The following is a 19,148-nucleotide window of genomic DNA, read 5'->3' on the forward strand; positions in this document are numbered from 1 at the left end:
TGTCCCCAGCAAGGAACTGGAACACAAATCTGTGTTTTAAACTGCATAACTACAATGTCTATGCAATTATCTAAGGTTGGATCAAGGATAAGAATTGGGTGGCAATTCAGTCATTCTCACTGAAGAATGCAAAATTAGTTCTAGATATAAATGAAAATCAGCATAGGTCATTTTTCTTTGATGATATAAATAAAAAAGTACTTTGATTAAAACTATCACTTTAGCCATCCTTTGATACAAGTAAACTGACAAAAAGGTCAGGTGAACTTCACTTAAACAGCAGCAGCCTGACAACTGACTATGTTCTTGGCAACATGTGTATCTGCTGCCCTGACACACCCACCCACCTGTGGACACACTGCATAGCAAGCTAATGCCACCTGCCTGAGAACACACTGCATGTAGCACAGCTTCTGAACACATCTGGAATGTAAGAACATTCCAGGTTCTTACACATCTACTAACCAGGTTCCAAACGTCACTTTTATGTAACGAAAAGTTCACATAACACAAGCTTGTGGCTCTCTTCATAGAAACACTGAAAGTTATTGCTACCACCTGGCATCAAGACCAACTAAAATAATCTTGAAAAAGTATTAAATTCCAGAATGACAATTTTACTTTTGTTTTTCTTTTTTGTTTGTTTGTTTGTTTGTTTGTTTGTTTTTTCAAGACAGGTTTTCTTTGTGTAGCCCTGGCTGCCCTAGAACTCGCTCTGTAGACCAGGTTGGCTTCAAACTCAAGAGATCCTCCTGTCTCTGCCTCCCAAGTGCTGGGATTAAAGTTGAACACCACCAACTCCCATCCTGACAGTTTAATTTAAAATAGTTTGATTTTAATCATAAGTCTCGTTCCAAAAGTAACTGTGAGGTTAAGACTGCATTTGTGGGTATATGACAGACATTTTTGACTAAAGGTCAAAAATGGTACCTGGGACTTGGAACAGTACAAGTGATTTCCACCAGGGTCAAGTCAACCTTCTAAAACTGTAGTGACTGGGTAGCTCAAAGGAAGCCTGGCTCACCTACCTGATTCCCCAACCAACTATCACACTTTACTATGAAGAGGGCATCCCATATGAAAGTATCTAGATATATGTCTCTTTCAATAATGAACAGTTTTTTGACTGGTTAATTGGCAGGAAAAACACTAACCCAGTTAAGACAAACCAGCAGGCCAGTGGCTCAGTCAGAAATGTATGTTAGAACACCTCTAGAACTGCTGTAATGAGTCTGAGCTGTTTTAAAATCAGGTTGGATTCCACTGTTTCTGGCTGTAACCCACAAAGGGCCCAGGAAGGCATACCTCAAAACCCTCAAATTCTGAATCAAATACTATCACCACTATGATAAAGTCTATTTTATTCCTCCCTACATAATATTTGAGCTTCTAATTTTGTTAAAACTCAAAATTATTGTGCCAGGCACTAGGAGTCCATGTTGGTTACTGTTCTCTCCACTCATTCTTCTCATAAGATGCTTGGAATCCAAAGTAACCACTGACTCCAGCACAGAAATCCTGAGTCACGCCAATGTCCTGCATCAACCGCAGCAGCCTACATCAGGGATACAGGAGGGGGCTCTCTCCAACACTAACTCATAAAACATCTAAACTGCTCAATAAGAGGAAATAAACATTTTATATTTGAAATTTTATGGGCAGTTTATTAAGTTTAATGATGAAAGCTATCAGAAGAATATGCTCCTGAAAAATATGTTTTTTCTTAGAAAAAAACGAAAGGAAGATCCAAACCCCCTCAGCATAGCCACAGATGCTGTGGCGGTCACGCCTCGCTGGAGACAGGGACAGTCCATCAGTCTGAGGAGTCACTCCCTGGGGCAACAGGATTGTAGTCAGGATCATCCTCACCATCCTCCAGCTCCAAATCATCCATTTCTTGGAACAGTGACTCATCCACCTCCACGTTGTTCCCAGCTGTGAAGAGTAAAACAGCCTCACCTTATAATCCAGAAAAAACACAACCTCTGTGTGTGTGTGTGTGTGTGTGTGTGTGTGTGTGTGTGTGTAGGCAGTAAGGGGTAGTGATGACTCCCAGGCTACCAGTGCGAATCCTTCTGAAGTTGATCAGCAGAGACTCCGACAATAGAAGAGCAATGCCAGTCTTCACAGTCATAGCCTAGAGTCTTGCTAGTTTAAAGCAGGCTCATGGAATACTTAATGACACTGTAGAAAGCTATAGTTCACTGAGAACAGCCCCACAGCTCAGCTTACCTCCTGGCAGCAGATATGCATATCATCAAAGCTGATCCATAATTTCCTACTTAATTGACTGTCAGATAGGACTTGCCTAGTTCCCTTTACATACAACAGATAGCAAAGGCTCTAAATGTCTAAGCCCTATGGGAAGCACTGGCCAGGCTCTGCCTCAGCAAACCCACCCTGCAGATAGCCTCAAGTAGACAGAGCAGGATGCCACAGCACTCCTCCATCTGTGCAAATGTTATCTTCCTTCCTTCTTAAGAGTCTACTCTACAGGCATTAAATCCAATGAGAATGTAGAAAGCCCATATAAACTACAGTCTATATAAATAACACAACAGCGCTGGAGAGATGGCTCAGCTGCTAAAGACTAGGCCCACGGCCAGAAATGCACTGACAATGCACTGAGTCCGGGCCACAGAGGAACTGAGCCAAGAGCCATGATGGCTTCTCAAGCATCGTCAGAGAATATCTGAATCCAACAGAACACAAGGGTCAGGACAAGCAATTCTAAAAGTATATAAATATACAAAATGATAAGATCTTGGCATTTCCAATTAGAAGACAAGAGGCTTGAGGAAAATATCTGGAAGTAGCACAGTAAGGCCAGATTGAAATGGAACTATATAGTTTCTCCCCACCAAAGTTTTATGGTTAAATATGATTTTCACATTCTCAGAAGCAGAGTAGTAACTATAGAATATTCAAAGCTCCAAGAAACAGATTCATGGTCTGGAGAGATGATAGGAGGGCTGGCTGCTCTTCCAGAGGACCCAGATTCTATTCCCAGCCCCCACATGAGATAGCTCATAGATCTGTAACTCCAGTTTCTGAATGAGTGAATGAATGAATAAATAAATAAATAAATAAATAAATAAATAAATAAATAAATAAATAAATAAATAAATAAATAAATAGATCTTTAAAGAGAAAAACCATTGAGAGAATGACTTAAGTGGCTACAATACGTCCAGGCAAAACACAATAAAACCTCCAAATGAGAGCCAGAAATTGCTGGGAGACATTTCCAAGATAGACACAGCAGGTCTCTGGGAAACCTACTAGAGATGAAGAGATACCTTGACCTCCGAGAAGAAAGGACTCAGGAATAAGTGAGGCCAAGCATGTTGGGGCGTGCTTCTAATCCCAGCACTCGAGGCAGAGGCAGGAGGATCTCTGAGTTCAAGGCCAATCTGGCTGTAGCAAGTTTCCAGGCCAGTCACTCCTATATACAGTGAGACACTATAGAAACAAGGGAAGGAGGGAGGGAGGGAGGGGAGGGGAAGAGAGAGGGGAGGGACAAGTAAAGCTAATGAAGTTTCTAAAGCACAAGAGAAGGACATGAATAAACAATCTGAAATTCCTCAGCAAATCAGAAGAGAATAGCCTAGTGAATTTCTGATTTGTTTGGTTTTAGTTTGTCTGAGACAGTCTCACTCTACAACCCAGACAGGCCTATAACTTGCAGGGTAGAACAGAACAGCCTCAAACTCAGGCAATTTTGTTCCCCCAAGTGCACAGATTACACAGGTGGTGAGCTAATATGCTCAGCTTTGGGTTTTGATTTTAAGGTCATAAAAATAAGCTGGGCGGTGGTGGCACACGCCTGCAATCCCAGCAATCTGGGAGGCTGAAGCAGACAGATTTCTGAATTCGAGGCTAGCCTGGTCTACAGAGTGAGTTCCAGGATAGCCAGGGCTATACAGAGAAACCCTGTCTCGAAAAAACCAAATCCAAAAAACAAAAAACAAAAACAAAACGAAAAAACTAACAGAAAAGAAAGTGGGGAAGAGCCTCGAGCACATGGGCACAGGAAATTTTCCTGAACAGAACACCAATAGCTTACGCTCTGAGATCAAGAATCAATAAATGGGACCTTATAAAATTGCAAAGCAATTGTAAGGTAAAGGACACTGTCAAGAGGACAAAATGGCAACCAACAGATTAGGAAAATATCTTTACCAATCTCATATCCAGTAGAGGGCTAATATCCAAGATATACAAAGCACTCAAGAAGTTAGACTCCAGAGAACCAAATAACCCTATTAAAAAATAGGAAACAGAGCTAACAAAAAATTCTCAGCTGAGGAAACTCAAATGGCTGAGAAGCACCTAAAGAAATGTTCATCATCTGAAGAACTTCAGATGTCAGAGAAGCATCTTAAAACATGCTCAACTTCATTAGTCATTAGGGAAATGCAAATCAAAACAACCCCGAGATTTCACCTTACACCAGTCAGAATGGCTAAGATTAAAAATTCAGGAGACAGCAGGTGTTGGAGAGGGTGTGGAGAAAGAGGAACACTCCTCCACTGCTGGTGGGGTTGCAAATTGGTACAACCACTCTGGAAAACATTCTGACGGTTCCTCCGAAAACTGGGCACCTCACTTCCAGAAGATCCTGCTATACCACTCCTGGGCATATACCCAAAAGATTCTCCAGCATGTAATAAGGATACATGTTCCACTATGTTCATAGCAGCCCTATTTATAATAGCCAGAAGCTGGAAAGAACCCAGGTATCCCTCAACAGAAGACTGGATGCAAAAATTGTGGTATATATACACAATGGAGTACTATTCAGCCATTAGAAACAATGAATTCATGAAATTCTTAAACAAATGGATGGAGCTGGAGAACATCATACTAAGTGAGGTAACCCAAAAAAAGATCAATCATGGTATGCACTCACTAATAAGTGGATATTAACCTAAAAAACTGGAATACCCAAAACATAGTCCACACATCAAATGAGGTACATGAAGAAAGGAGGAGTGGCCCCTTGTTCTGGAAAGACTCAGTGAAGCAGTATAGAGCAAAATCAGAACAGGGAAGTGGGAAGGGTTGGGTGGGAAAACAGGGGGAGGGAAGGGGACTGATGGGACTTTCTGGGAGTGGGGGTCCAGAAAAGGGGAAATCATTTGAATTGTAAATAAATATATAAATAAAAAAATTGCAGAATAATAAAAAAAAAAAAAGAAATGTTCAACATCCTTAAGTCATCAGAGAAATGCAAATCAAAACTGACCCTGAGATTCTACCTCACACTAGTCAGAATGGCTAAAATCAAAAACTCAGGTGACAGCAGATGCTGAAGAGGATGTGGAGAAAGAAGAACACTCCTTAATAGCTAGAAGCTGGGAACAACCCAGATATTCCTCAAGAGAGGAATGGATAAGAAAATGTGGTACATTTACACAATGGAATGAATACAACAAAGGTATTAAAAACAATGACTTCATCATGAAATTTGCAAATGGATGGATTTAGAAAATATCCTGAGTGAGGTACCTCAATCACAAAAGACCACACATGGTATGTACTCAGATAAGTGAGTATTAGGCAAAGTGCATGGAATACCCATGATACAATTCACGGACCACATGAAGCTGAAGACCAAAGAGTGGATGCTTCAGTCCTACTTCGAAGGGGTAACAAAATAATCAAGGAAAATAACAGGGTGGGAGGGACTTAGGAGGAAAGGGGGTGGGGAAGAATTAGGTATGGAAGGAGATGTACAGAGGGTCAGGAAACTGAACAGAGGTCTATAGCAATGGGGAATGGGGAACTGGAGGTAGCAACCAGAAAGTCCCAGATGCCAAGAAAGCAAGAGCCTCCCAGGACCCCACAGGGATGACATCAGCTGAAATACCCACAAAGGAGAGAAAGAACCTATCAAGACCATATCCAGAGGTTAGGCATGGCCCCTCCAGTTGAGGGGCTACCCACTCACCTCCAAAATTTTTAAGCCAGAATTGTTCCTGTCTAAAGGAAATACGACAAAGAGTGAAGCAGAGACTGAAGAAAAGGCCATCCATCCCCACCTGGGGAACCATCCCACCGGAAAAGCAAGTCACCAAACCCAGACACAATTGTAGACGCCAAGAAGTGCTTGCTAGCAGGAGCCTGATACAGCTGTCTCCTGAGAGGCTCTGACAGATTCTGACCAATACAGAGGCAGATGCTCACAGCAAACCATCACACTGAGCACAGGGACCCCAATGGAGGAGTTAGGGGAAGGACTAAAGGAGCTGAAAAGGCCTTATATGGCTCAGTGGGACTGGAGGCCCTTGGTCCTGTGAAGGCTTCATGCCCCAGTGTAGAGGAATGCTGGTGTGGTGAGGCAGGAGTGGATAGGTGGGTAGGGGAGCACCCTCACTGAAGCAGGGTAAGTGGGCTCAGGATAGGGGGGTTTGCAGAGGGGAAACCGGGAAAGTGGATAACATTTGAAATATAAAATAAAAAAATAGAGAAATAAATAAATAGCAATGTACTAAAATTAATAATAATGATAATAATAAATAGTACTCTGCTTTTCATAGATAGTACAACCACAAGAAAGTATAACAGTATCTTACCATCCTCCAAAAACTGGATATCAGATGTGTCAAGATTATGATCTGTTTCAAATAATTGTTTCCCTAAAAGAAATAAACATACTTAATTCAAATACCATAGCATTGCTTCATCCCCTGTAATCACTTAAGAAGGTAAAAACCCAAGAAAACAAATCTGAACCTCGTGTTTCTGGGAATTTCAATAAATTTATGTACTGTGCAATAGCATAGAATGCAAGACATGTATTGACACTAAGACAGAAAACATGAAAAGCCTGGGTTCCCTATGTCTAGAGAACCACAGGTTTGATTCTATCGCTCTGAAGGCTTTAGTCCTCAGTATTCTTGTCGAAGGATCTAGTAAGTCCAGACTCAGCAAATACAAAACAAAGCCATAGCATTCACAGGAGCTATGAACTGCGTGTGAAGAGTGTATGCATGTTTGCTGTGGAAATCCATCCCAGTCATCTCTGCTGTCGGGAGATGGCTATGGGGTGGGAGGACTGACCAGGCCAGGGGGCACCATACACACCACTTAGTTTATTTTTCCCTGCTTGTTCCTCTTCTTTCATTCGTTTCTTTTTAATTTCCAGGAGTTCTGCATCAAACTTGGCCTTCCAACTCAAGAAATTCTCAATTGTAACAGGAGTGCCGTGGAACAGTTTCTTGGAAAATAAAAGACACAGGGGTCATGTCAAAGAGGGAGTAATTTAACCATTAACGCCCACAGTCACACAGTGAAGCACAGACAGACACTACTCATGTCTGCCTAGGCTAGCTCTCTATTTAATTTCAGCATCTTACTCTGGAAAACTCAAATTTTAAAAATATTCTTCTTGCAAAACTTAAAAAAATAAAGATAATGTTCAATGTACTTATTGTCCTCACCATAGCTATTTATTATTAAGAAAGTTCTTGGTTTTATATGTTTTCAATACACATCAATTCACAGCATTGCCACCACTTTTTTACTTCTCTTTGGAGTTGGCCATGTTTGTATCACTGTGACAGGACTTGATAGCTCCCACTTAGATACCCTGCATTAACTGGAAATGGGAAGCATTTACATGTATTGGTTTCACACGAGTGTGCGTTATTAATCGGTCATCTGCTACAATATGTCCTCAACCCAATTTCACTGCTAGGAAAATTCACCTTTTAGTCTCACTATTGTGCTTTCCAAAAGCAAGTTACTAACATTATCAGGAAAAAGTAGATGCTAAATATCAACTAAGCCTATAGAGAGATGTGAAGAATATGAAAACAAGGATTTCAAGTATACCTTCTCTGCTTCTTCTGCTTCCTTTTCTTTCTGTTTCTTTTCTTCCTCTCTTCTCGTTTTTATCTGATCAACTATTTCATTTAACTTTTCCTGAACAGCTGTCACGAGGGTGAAGATCATCACCATGCCGAGATTCTCCTCCGCCTGTGGAGAGAAACAGAGGTGGAAAGAAACGCACGTGTCAGGAAAGTATAAATTGCCTAAAGAAACACAGATATTATAACAACTAAATCCCATGTTTATACCATGACTCCTCGCTCAGTTACCCCGTACAGCTGGGTAAGTGGGCATTTAAATTTGAGTATGGAGCCAGAAACAACAGTACTTAAGTCCCAGCATCTGTGAGATGGAAGCAAAAGGATCAGAGACTCTTGACTTCAGAGAGTTCAAGGCCACCCTGGGCTACATGTGCCCTGGTCTTTAGTGACTAGGACACAGACCTAGGAACCAAATAAGTATTACTTTTCTAAAATCAGACAATATAGACTTCAAATGAAAAACTAGTGAGGAAGATAAAGAAGGGTCACTTCTTAATATTAAGAGCACTTCCAGAGGACATACACGTAACATCAGAGATGAAGCCCAGCTCAACAGAGTGGATGACTTCAATACCACAAAGTGTATCCAACCATGAGGGAATCATAACAGCACAAAGTGTTAGAACAAATGACTGCTGACTCCTCATCCCCAAATGGGACATGTCTATCCGCCCATTCTGTCCCCAAGTTCAGAGAGCATCATGGAAGACTGCAAGATCCAGACGATAGGGAGGTGTTGTTCTGTGTCTTCTAGACAGGATATAGTCTTTATATTTGTGATCTCATGACAGCTATAGAAGCCTACATAAAACCTGCACTAGACCAAACCTTCCAAAGTTCCAGCACTGATGAGAGGGCACGGGCCCCACTCTTAGCTGAGGAGCTCTGAGCAGCTGATAGCTGCTTCTATGGGAATAAGTCATTTTTCTTTGGGGTATGGCTAACAGTGGGTTGCCTGTGCTCCAGTAAATGGCCCCTAGCCAACTACATTTGGGTAGCACCAATTGGTCTTTGTGAGCTATTTAAAGCAAGGGCTGGAGTGAGAGCTCTGTGGGGTTAAGAGCACAAACTGCTCTTTCAGAAGCTGAAACTACAATTCCCAGCTTCTATATCAGACAGTCACAACTGACTGTAACCATAGCTCCAGGAGGATCTGACACCTCTGAGGACACCTGCAGTCATATGAGCATACCCACCTAGAGACAGACACATACATATGCATACTTAAAAATAACAAGAATCTTTTTTGTTTGTTTTTAAGATAGAGTTTCTCTGTGTACTCCTGGCTGTCCTAGAACTTGCTCTACAGATCAGAATGGCCTCAAACTCAGAGATCTTCTGCCTCCTGAGATCTGGGATTACAGGCATGTGCCACCATGCCCAGCAAAATAAATCTTTAAGACAATAAAGAAGAAAGAACAGGACATGAAGGTGGGGAAGGTTATACTGAGGGGAATCTCGGCAGGAGCATTATATACATGTATGAAATTCTCATAGAATAAAACTCCTGTCTTTTTTTAAAAGATGCTTTGTGGTTATGTATCATAAATTCTGACTGGTCAATGTACTATTTACATATATTTAAAAATATTTTCTAGCCAACATTTAATAAAGGCCAATAAAATATGCTACTGTAAAGGATTTCCTTACCTGCAAAGCCAGCAATTTTAAAATGTCTGCGACATCATTATCTTCTAGATTTTCCTGGGAGAATATTTCATAAAGGGGAGCCTCATCGGGGTATTTTTCACTGTATGTAAACTTGAGAGTAGTCTGGACAGCTAAGGCACAAGCCAGAAGTTTAATATGAACATATGAAAAGTATAAAAATCAGTATTTCTATTAAGTTAATAATTTGTAACATCAGAGAAAAGTAGCACAAAAGAATTAATAATATAAGCAACAACCTCAACAAGACGAATCGAAGAAATGGAGAGAACGGAAGAACTGCTTCCTGCCCGTGACACACTCACCACGTGGAGGCAGGACTATACTGGATTGCAGAGAACAACAAACAAAAACCATTTTTTTAAAAAATCCTGGCTAAATAAACAAAAACCTACTTCAAAATAGTATTAACAAAATTCCTGCCATCGTTTCACAAGCAGCCTTTACTAGCAGAAGCTCCTAAGTGCAGAGGACTAAGCTAGAGCCCAGAATTAATATTCTAATATACACAAGGCCAGGAGAATGGTGCTAACCGAGTGGCTAAGTGGCATGTTTTTGCACTGGCAGTTTGAGAGGCTAAATGCCGGGACTATAAGCTTGTATTACCACACCTGCTAAAAAAGCATAAGCTTTTTACAAAACTGACTGCTTCTACTATAAGCAATACCAGGTATTCATTGTAGAAAAGCAGTGATAGCCATAATGCTATCTATGCATGTAATTGAATCATTTCACTACATGTGAACTTACCAAATCAGAGCACTATAATTACTTAGCAATTCAAAGAATGAAAGGTAGGAAATATAGTCCATGCCACATAAAAGCTGGGTAAAATATAGCACACATGGAATTCTAGTGACAAGACAGGAGGCAGACACAGAAAAAGCTTGCAGACCATGCAAAGCAAAGACCAACACCGAAGGTTGTTCTCTAATCTCTGCACATGTCTAGATACAGTCACACATACACCAGAGGCTGGAAAGATGACTGACTCAGCAGATAAGAGCACTAGGGGGCTCTTCCAGAGGACCTTGGTTAATTTCCTAGCACCCACACAGTGTTTTAACCATCCATAACTCTAGATCTGAACCGTCTTCTAGACTCTGCAGCAGGCAGGCATGTGCATAAAATAATAATAAACTTAAAAAAATAAAAACAAAAAAGGAAGATAGACATATCTATAATCTAAGACCTAACCAGTACATCATTCCAACTCACTTTCCTAAGTATGTCACCATTTCTTAGTTAGGACAGAACTAATCTTATTATAACATTCCACATTTACTTGTGTTGAGATACTTTCCTTACAGTATTATTCCATAAGTAGAAACACACAAAGGATATTTTCTTACATTCCTGCTCCATGACTGAGCAGCTCTCCTGTACTAATTTAAACTCACAACAGCATATTTTTCTATCCATCAACACTAAAAATTTACTGGATGAGATGAAATAACTTGCCTGGAGTACTAGTGCGACAAGTCTTTAAACATTCACTTATAACGCCACATCTAGACACTCAATATCTACTCCCTTTGCTACTCTTCTACTAATCAGTTCATTGAAATAAAGGATAGAGACAAAAACAGCAGAATCTAGGCATTATTTCAAACAGTTAAAAACATTTCTCAAATTAAAAAAATTAACTGTACACAGTTGTTTTCATAAGAGTGCTATTAGCTCCCAAAAAGGTACTGTTCAGATATGAGAATGATCTCTGGAAACTTTAGTAAGAAAATTGAAATTCTGTCACAAGCAGCAGTGCCTTCTGTGCACATACTGGTTTCACATAGCCAACTGATGCTGAAGAGCTCAGGGGGCTCCGGGCAGTATTTATTTGGAACTTTAATGGATCATTTGTAGATACTTATCTATAAAAGTACAGAAAGAGTAACTGTGTCTAACATCCTTTTCACTGAGATTTTAAAATATCTTGACATGGGACTCACTTTCCATTATTAAAAAACTAACAGTTTTCAAGTGATACCCTAAAACTGACTGATTCCTCCTCACAGAACTTGTGTTGCCACCTGAGAAAACCATACTTGAGACAGTCAGCTTATCATTTTTTAAATTACTAAATTAACTGACTTAGACCAAAAATAGATAATCTTCATTGCTAAATTTAATTTATTTAATTTATTAGTTTTAAAGCTGTTTTACTTTGGAGGATGGGTTAGATAGGTATACAATCCACCTGTTTATAAGAGTAAATGGTCAATAAATAATTTATACTTCCAAAGAAAATAGCAGAAATCAAAAGGTAATAATCATTTGATAAATTCTTTGAACAAAAGCCTCTGCTGTTCCTTCATCATGTGCATTGTGAACCTATCTGCTTCACGTTTAAATACCACACATACTGGTTGTGCCTGACTACAGACCTGGGCTGCCTCTGTCCCTCAGAGTCACGCTCACACAGAAAACACAGGCTGCAAACACAATAACCATGCACAGTAACAGCACCTCTCCACCTGCAGTGCCCTGAACAATGATTGCAGAAGGAGCCTAGGAAAGCCATGAGCAAATCCATCTTACTTTCATCATTTTCTCCAGCCTCCGATGTCACGGTAATGGTGAAGCTGGGTGGGTTTTCTGATAACACTGCAAGAAAATACACACAGTGGTTACTGAAGTGCTTCATTTTCATTTCAACCAACACAGACTAACAGAACCCTGAAATGATAAACCCACTATTTCAATCAAGAGTAATCTTAATCTGCAAAGATGTACCTTTAGTAGATAACTCTCTAACCAATTAAATATTAAGTCATTTATATTTTATTCCAAAAATCTAACTGTATATGAAATTCCCTTCCAAATGATTCCTGAACAGAATGGTAAACAAAAACTTTGCAGGTTTTTTTCCACCAGCCACTACCCACTGATACTCATGTTATAATGGGTTATTTTCTACAGGTTTAAGTGGAGTCAAATCTAATCTTTCCAAGAGACTGAGCCACCTTTCACATAATTATAAAGAAATTGGCTATGACTCTGAACATTAAATTATTGAACACTCACTAAGCAAGACCTGTAAGTAGCGGTTACATAAATAAGGAGGCTTCTAAGACCATTTTAGAGCATGTCTAATAACATCTGCTGATCATCTACTCCCACACAAGAATATACAGAGCACTGTGAGAAACCTCACACCTCCAGGGCCCTGTTGGTTCTGCAAAGTCAGAAAATACTGGCTTAATGGACTAAACTAATGGACGAAGATGGAAAAAAAAGATTAATATTAAAAAGCAAGTGAGAAATAAACCAGGAAGCTCCTAGCCGCAGGGGTGACTGCGGTGCCTAAGCTTTATGCCAGGCCTGAGAAGTAGCCTCTCAAGGCTGGCAGCAGATGTGTGAACTCTTGAAGAGCACAGATGACTCAAGTCACCAGGGAGACTGCATGGCTTTAAAGTGCCCGGGCCTTCCTCAAACCACCTCAGACATGTGTTATCAATACTGTTTTTAAAACAGAGGCCTTCCTTGTGACTCAAGTTTAAAACACCATGATGGACATCTACAATGACTCAAAAGCAGTTTGCCCAACTGATGAAGCACTCTACCTGGACTTGAACCGTACATCCTAGTCCGAAACAGCATAGTCCATGCTGAAAAGGCATTAAAAGCTTGTTATATGCTCCCATAGAGGTTGTGCATATTTCAGGTGTTTATTATATTAGATACGTTTCGTTCCTCTTCCTTAGCATTGATATATCATGAAATGTAAATGCCATGACCACAGGAATCAAAGCTTTAACCCAACAACATACCAAGCAACAAGGGCCCCAGGAGGCTATTAATTAGTCTAACAAACACAGTCATACTGAGCACCACATTGTACTTGTGCTGGTCTAAGCAGTTAAATAAAAATCCTTTAAATCCAATACCAAGACTACAGTCAACTAAATTTAAGAGGTTAAACATAATTAATTTACTTTATATATAAGATTTTCATTTCCGTCATATTGAGATATATGGCGGGCATCTCAGAAACAGTTAAATCCATCACCACCTTGACACCACAGATGAGAACCACGGAGCTGTCACACTGCCTACAGTTCTGAAGCTCTCAGCAGCAGGGCTGTATAAACCACACAGGACTTCATTCAAAAAGAAAAAGGAAAATATTCCCTGCTGACAAATTTCAGGGATGTTATTTGAATGAGGCTAAAAGCCATCACCAAGTAGGCAGGAAGAAGGGGATGTGTGTTAGGACACCCTGGTGGCGGAGCACAATGGCTGGGAAGCTGAGGAACATGTGAAGAGTTAAAGCTGTCTGTTGGATGGGCACGTAGGAGTGAGTGGACATAGTGAGTATGTTTGACACTGTAATCCTCGACAGTGACAGTTCCAGCAGCTGAACTGCATCTCTGCACAGGAGAGCAAACCTAGCAACAGTGCAGAGAATGGGAGGCAGATGAAACCAGGCAACCTCTACCATCAATCAGGCAAGGATAATGAGGTTCTGAACTAGGATGGCAGCCATGGGAATAACAGGAAATTAAGATGGTAATGACGGGCTGAGTTTGCACCTGCGGATACAGTGCCACTGAACCAAACAGGAGTATAGAAGAAATCAGGCATGATGTACTTTAAACTGAGAGAAAGCTACAGAGGTAAAGAGCAGACAATCAGAAATGAGGACACCAGAGAGCCAAACAAGGTCTGACTCCAATTTGGATCTTCTGGTAATAGCTAAAGCTACCGCATTAAGTAAATCACTGGAATTAGATTAATGAGATCATTAGAAAGAAAAAGGACAAAGGACAACAGCAGCTTTGTGAGGAATCCTTACTTTGGAGAAAAAGTGAGAGGGAAAAAATTGCCAGAGATTGAAAGCAGCAGACACAGAAGATAGTAACAAACAAAATACGAGCGTTACACAATCAAAGGATGAGTATGGGGTGGAGAGTAACCCCACTACCCAACCACCATCTCTGCTCCATTTTCTAGCAGAAGTTTTATCACATCATTACATGCTTTTAATATCACTTAAGGACCGGTCTGGTGGCATTTAGGAGATGGAAGTAGGACAGTCAGGAATTCAAGGATCTCCTCAGCTATACACGGCACTGGAGGCTAGCTAGCTATGTGAAACCCCATCAAATGGTCAAATGAGTGGAGTTGGGGGATGAGACAAACATCAAAAACTAAAAGCAGTTCTCTATTTGTCCTCCGTGAGTTAAGATCACTTATAGAAAGCGGCAGGACTATATGATTGGAACACTAGAAAACCTTGTCCTGAGAACACTGGGTTTAATACACATAACAGTGTATATAAGCACTGTACAGTTTGTGCTTGGAGGACCCACTGACAAATTAGACCATGTTAACCACTGAGGAGCCCTCAGTCATCTGGTTCCTGCTCACTTGTTAATGCTCTCAGTTCCTCGCCCCACCTCTTAGTTGATGATCTAGCAATGTCACCACTTGCACTCAAGAATCCTGCTCTTACACATGCCATGTCCCTCTGAAAGACTGTCCCCTGGCTCCACTTAACTCATCATCTCTCAGTTTTCCAAAACAGCTGGGCTATTCTCTCCCCTTGAATGTATATTGTCTACTTTCCTAATAGACTGAATCCTTTACCGTGTAGCTAATAAACACTTGGTAAATAAATATGCCTAAAGGACACAGAGAGGTGATAGGAGGAAGACTACATGGTCTAATCTTGGACAACAGAAAGGGTGGTGCAAACAAAGACGAACTACCAATCAATGAGAAACCACAAGAGGACTGACTGTAGGGCATTGGAACCAAAAAAACCAACACTACCATAGGACCTCAAAGTCAGGAACAGGAATCGCCCTGGCATTTCCAGGGTAAGCTGATATCCACATGCAGCAGAAATCAAAGTTATGATCTATTGAGGACAAAGAACAATGAGGCCCAATTAACAGAAGGACCAATAACTAAAACAGTATTATTTCTAGTAAGAAATATCTCAAGCTTATTGAACTGTTGTAAAATATTTACATTTACATTACTTCCTATCAAACACTTGAAGAAATCCAGGTTTGCCAAGGACACACCAACCTGCCACAGTGAAGGAGAAATAAAGGAAAATGGGTACAGCTAAGAAAAAGAAATTCTAGAAAACTCTATACATGCGATAAGCTCTTACAAACAAAATGAAAACAGATATACCTTCTAACAGTTACCAGGAAATCTTTAAAAAACTGCTAGCTCCCCCACCTCCTCCTTCAATCCTATCTATCCTATGTGCTGCTGCCGCTCCTTGACCAAGATGGAGAAACCTTAAAGATAACCAAGAACTAAAGTCAGAAGCCCCTTCCTGAGGAACTTTTCTGAATGGGTGCTGCCAGGAGACTTTCATATACAATATAAATAAACCTTTACTTCACTTTTAAAATCTAATGTTAACTGGTAGTGGTGCATGCCTTTAATCACAGCACTTGAATTTAAAAGTCCTACCTTTTCCCTAAAAGGTCTCATTAAAAAAAAAAAAAAAAGGAGCCAGGTGGTGTTGGCATACGCCTTTAATCCCAGCACTTGGGAGGCAGATGCAGGAGGATTTCTGAGTTCAAGGCCAGCCTGGTCTACAGAGTGAGTTCCAAGACAGCCAGGGCTACACAGAGAAACCCTGCCTCAAAAAAACAAACAAACAAACAAGCAAAAATGGACAACAACAATGCAAAATCCTTAAATCCTTAAGAACAATTAATCAAGACATTTTATTTACTGCAAAAATGTGTAAGGATGCAGAAAGGGATTTCAAGCAGGCTCAGCAGGTTACTATGGAATAGGTAAGTGCAGCAAAATAATCCTAAATCGTCATTTGTTACCCTGGCTCAGGCCCCTCATGCACTTGTACAACTGACAAGAATTTCATATACTACTACTACTACTGGGACCTAGCAAAATTCAACACAATACTGCTTTAAGACTGAAAACGATGTCACCATTGTAAGACTCACATGCGCGGTATTTAGTGAAGGATACCCTAACATGAAAGACAAGTTAAAAATATTGTATCCTCGTGCATTTTTGCTTTTGCCTACAAAGGGTCCATGCCTATCATATTCCTAACGTACTAGGAAAGTCTAAACATCATAATTCAGACTATATGGGACAACTGACAGTAGCACTCTATTTTAGTTAGGCACTGACATATAAGCAAGGACAGAGAAGGAAGCCAGACTTCACACACACTCACCCAGGTAATGACACTCTCAAACGCCTCTTCGCTCATCCCCTTAACATCTGCAGCACAGCTGTATTGCTGGTGCAAGAGAACAAGAACACGACTGGGGCTACACAGGGGTAGCTGAGAGACATCTGCCTGTTAGCAACCCAGAACAAAATATGCTTCCATTGCAAGAAACTGGTCAAAAAGTGAAGCCAAGAAATAAAACTAGCCTAAGCAACGAGAGAGATGGTTTTGGAGTTTAGGAGTTAAATAATATGCCTTAGGTTTTTTTTATTCAAACAGTAAGTGATACTTGACAACACTTAGAGGAAGGATTGTGGAATGTAAACCCTGCCAATCCCAAGCCTACGGGTTCATACTGACTTTACCTAGAGCGCTTCCCTAATTTGAGAAAATCCCAGATAGGTTGTCCACAGAAACAGGCTCACACGGAAGGAGGATTCTACTCATGAATTTCATCACAGATGCTTTCACTTAGCCACAATCGGCTCTTCCCACATCTAAGCTGAGGCTGAATTCCCCAAGTCTTCAGGGTGTAAGAACAGGGGACCTCTGGCTGGAGGAGGGAGAGAGCACAAGCCTCCTGCCTTCCCTGGGCCTCCAGAACCTGGACGACGTCTAAGATACCTAAGAGCCACAGCGGCCACATCGCTCATCCGACATTCTGCAGAATGCCTACTCACTCTTGTAGAGAAAATAAGGGACACCCCCTCCCCCCCGAGTGTCCTGATCTCAAAAGTCAGCATCCCAATCTTCTCCGCGGGGAAAACAGCGGCTACTTCACCAGCGCTTAAAAGAGGAGGGGGTAAAGGGGGGCATTAAGCGGCTCTGGAGAAACTCATCACCCTGCCAGAGTTTCCCTCCGCGTGCTTCAGGGAATCTCGGATGGCTGCGGTTACGCGAAACCAAAGCCGTCGGGATCAATTCCTGGCCCTCCGCCGAGCTACCCGGACCTTCGGATTTCAGGACAGTGGGGAAGGGACCAGAGGGTGCTGGAAACCGACTGGAGAGCGGGAGGGAGGGCCGCGGGGCCCCGGCCTACGGCCCAGCGCGGGCGGCCGCCAAAGTCACCTGTGAAGGAGTCGGGGTAGATGGACTCCAGAGCCTCCAATTCATTGCGTTGTTCCTCGCCGTAGTCTGTCATCGTGGCCCGCGTTGCTGCCCATGCATCGGCGCGACAACCTGGCGGCAGGCTGCAGCGGACACCGCGGCCGCCAGCTGCCGGGCGGGCGCACGCGCAGAGTCCCGGTGGAAAGGCCTGGAGCCACGCCTGGCTCGGCTTGCTGAGAAACAGCCCCGACTCCACGGGCCGCCCGATCCCCGCGTCGGAGGTCGACTCGTCGCGCCTGGAATGCCGGCCGCCGATTCGCTGCCTGCCCGCGGCCGCTCGCGATTGGCTGGAGGGTGACCGCAGCCCGCCCGACGTTCGGGAAGGACAGCTAGGGCCTGCGGCTGGGCTTTGCAGGCTTCTGATGAAGAGGCATCTCCAGTCTGAGCTCGATGTGTCTGGTCTGGGTCTCGCGCAGGGCGTGGTAGAGTCGCCGAGGGCGGGGCGCGGAGGTCCGCCGGCTTCCGCTTTTCCGCTTTCCTAGCTGCTCCTCGCCCGGAGCAGCCTGTAGGTGGCTGTCTGCCTGGCTTCTTGGGACTTACAGTGGTCGGATCTGTGCAGACTTCCCTAAGCCGAGCTGGGAGGGCTTGGGGTGGGGGTTCATCCTGAGGTTTGTCCCTGCTGCTGAGGAAGCTGGAGATCCCGGCAGGAACCCGGGAGGGAGGCTGGAAGTCCACCCAGAGGTTTAGATCTTGGACCTCAGTTTAAATAAACGAGGCAGAAAATTGGCCTAAAGACGTCTTCTGGTGTGCTTCAGCGAACAGATAAAAGGGCAGATTTTAGTAACAGATTTGACATCGCAAAAACTACAAAAAGATACCGGAAAAAAATAATAACTTTGATTTAGTTCTACTTCTGCTGATAGATTTGTCAGCTTCAAGTTCATCACTACAATGTCAAATGTAGTAACTGCAAAACAAAACAGCTAAATAAGTTTGTTTTTTTTTTTTTTTTAATGAACACTGAACAGCTACTTGGGTTTATATTTGTTTATAATAAAGGAACACGTATTAGCTTAAACAAAATGTGGGCAAATACACCTCGGGAAAAATACCCCAAACATACTAAAAATGTTCCCCCAAATTTCTATACCTTTCTTGTGTATTAAAGCCGGCTATACGTTTTCTCCTGATAAAATTCCATAGATGAGCTTTTTAGGATTTGCCTTTGTCGAGGTGGTTGTTGCTTGCTTGTATCGTGCTTACTAGCCGAGACTGCCAGAGCTCGTGATACCCCTACTCTGGCCTCAGTGGTGTTGAGATTGTAGTTGTGTGCCACAGTGCTTCACTTACACAGAAAGGATTTTTTTGTTTTGTAAATTAGC

The 19,148-nt window shown here is 42.0% G+C and overlaps 1 protein-coding gene across 1 annotated transcript; it reads right to left on the bottom strand.

Annotated features, from left to right (window-relative positions):
- Window positions 1-1,636: 1,636 nt before the first annotated feature.
- On the bottom strand, window positions 1,637-17,995 carry Rwdd1 (RWD domain containing 1). Its single transcript, XM_052164083.1, has 7 exons — window positions 17,788-17,995; window positions 12,084-12,149; window positions 9,528-9,658; window positions 7,840-7,983; window positions 7,090-7,222; window positions 6,579-6,641; window positions 1,637-1,935 (listed from the first exon to the last, which is right to left on the bottom strand). The coding sequence occupies exons 1-7, from the start codon at window positions 17,858-17,860 to the stop codon at window positions 1,814-1,816; spliced, it is 732 nt and encodes a 243-aa protein (XP_052020043.1). The 5' UTR covers window positions 17,861-17,995; the 3' UTR covers window positions 1,637-1,813.
- Between the last annotated feature and the right edge of the window lie 1,153 nt (window positions 17,996-19,148).

This window comes from Apodemus sylvaticus, chromosome 19 (genome assembly GCF_947179515.1).
Source record: "Apodemus sylvaticus chromosome 19, mApoSyl1.1, whole genome shotgun sequence".
Taxonomy (NCBI): domain Eukaryota; kingdom Metazoa; phylum Chordata; class Mammalia; order Rodentia; family Muridae; genus Apodemus; species Apodemus sylvaticus.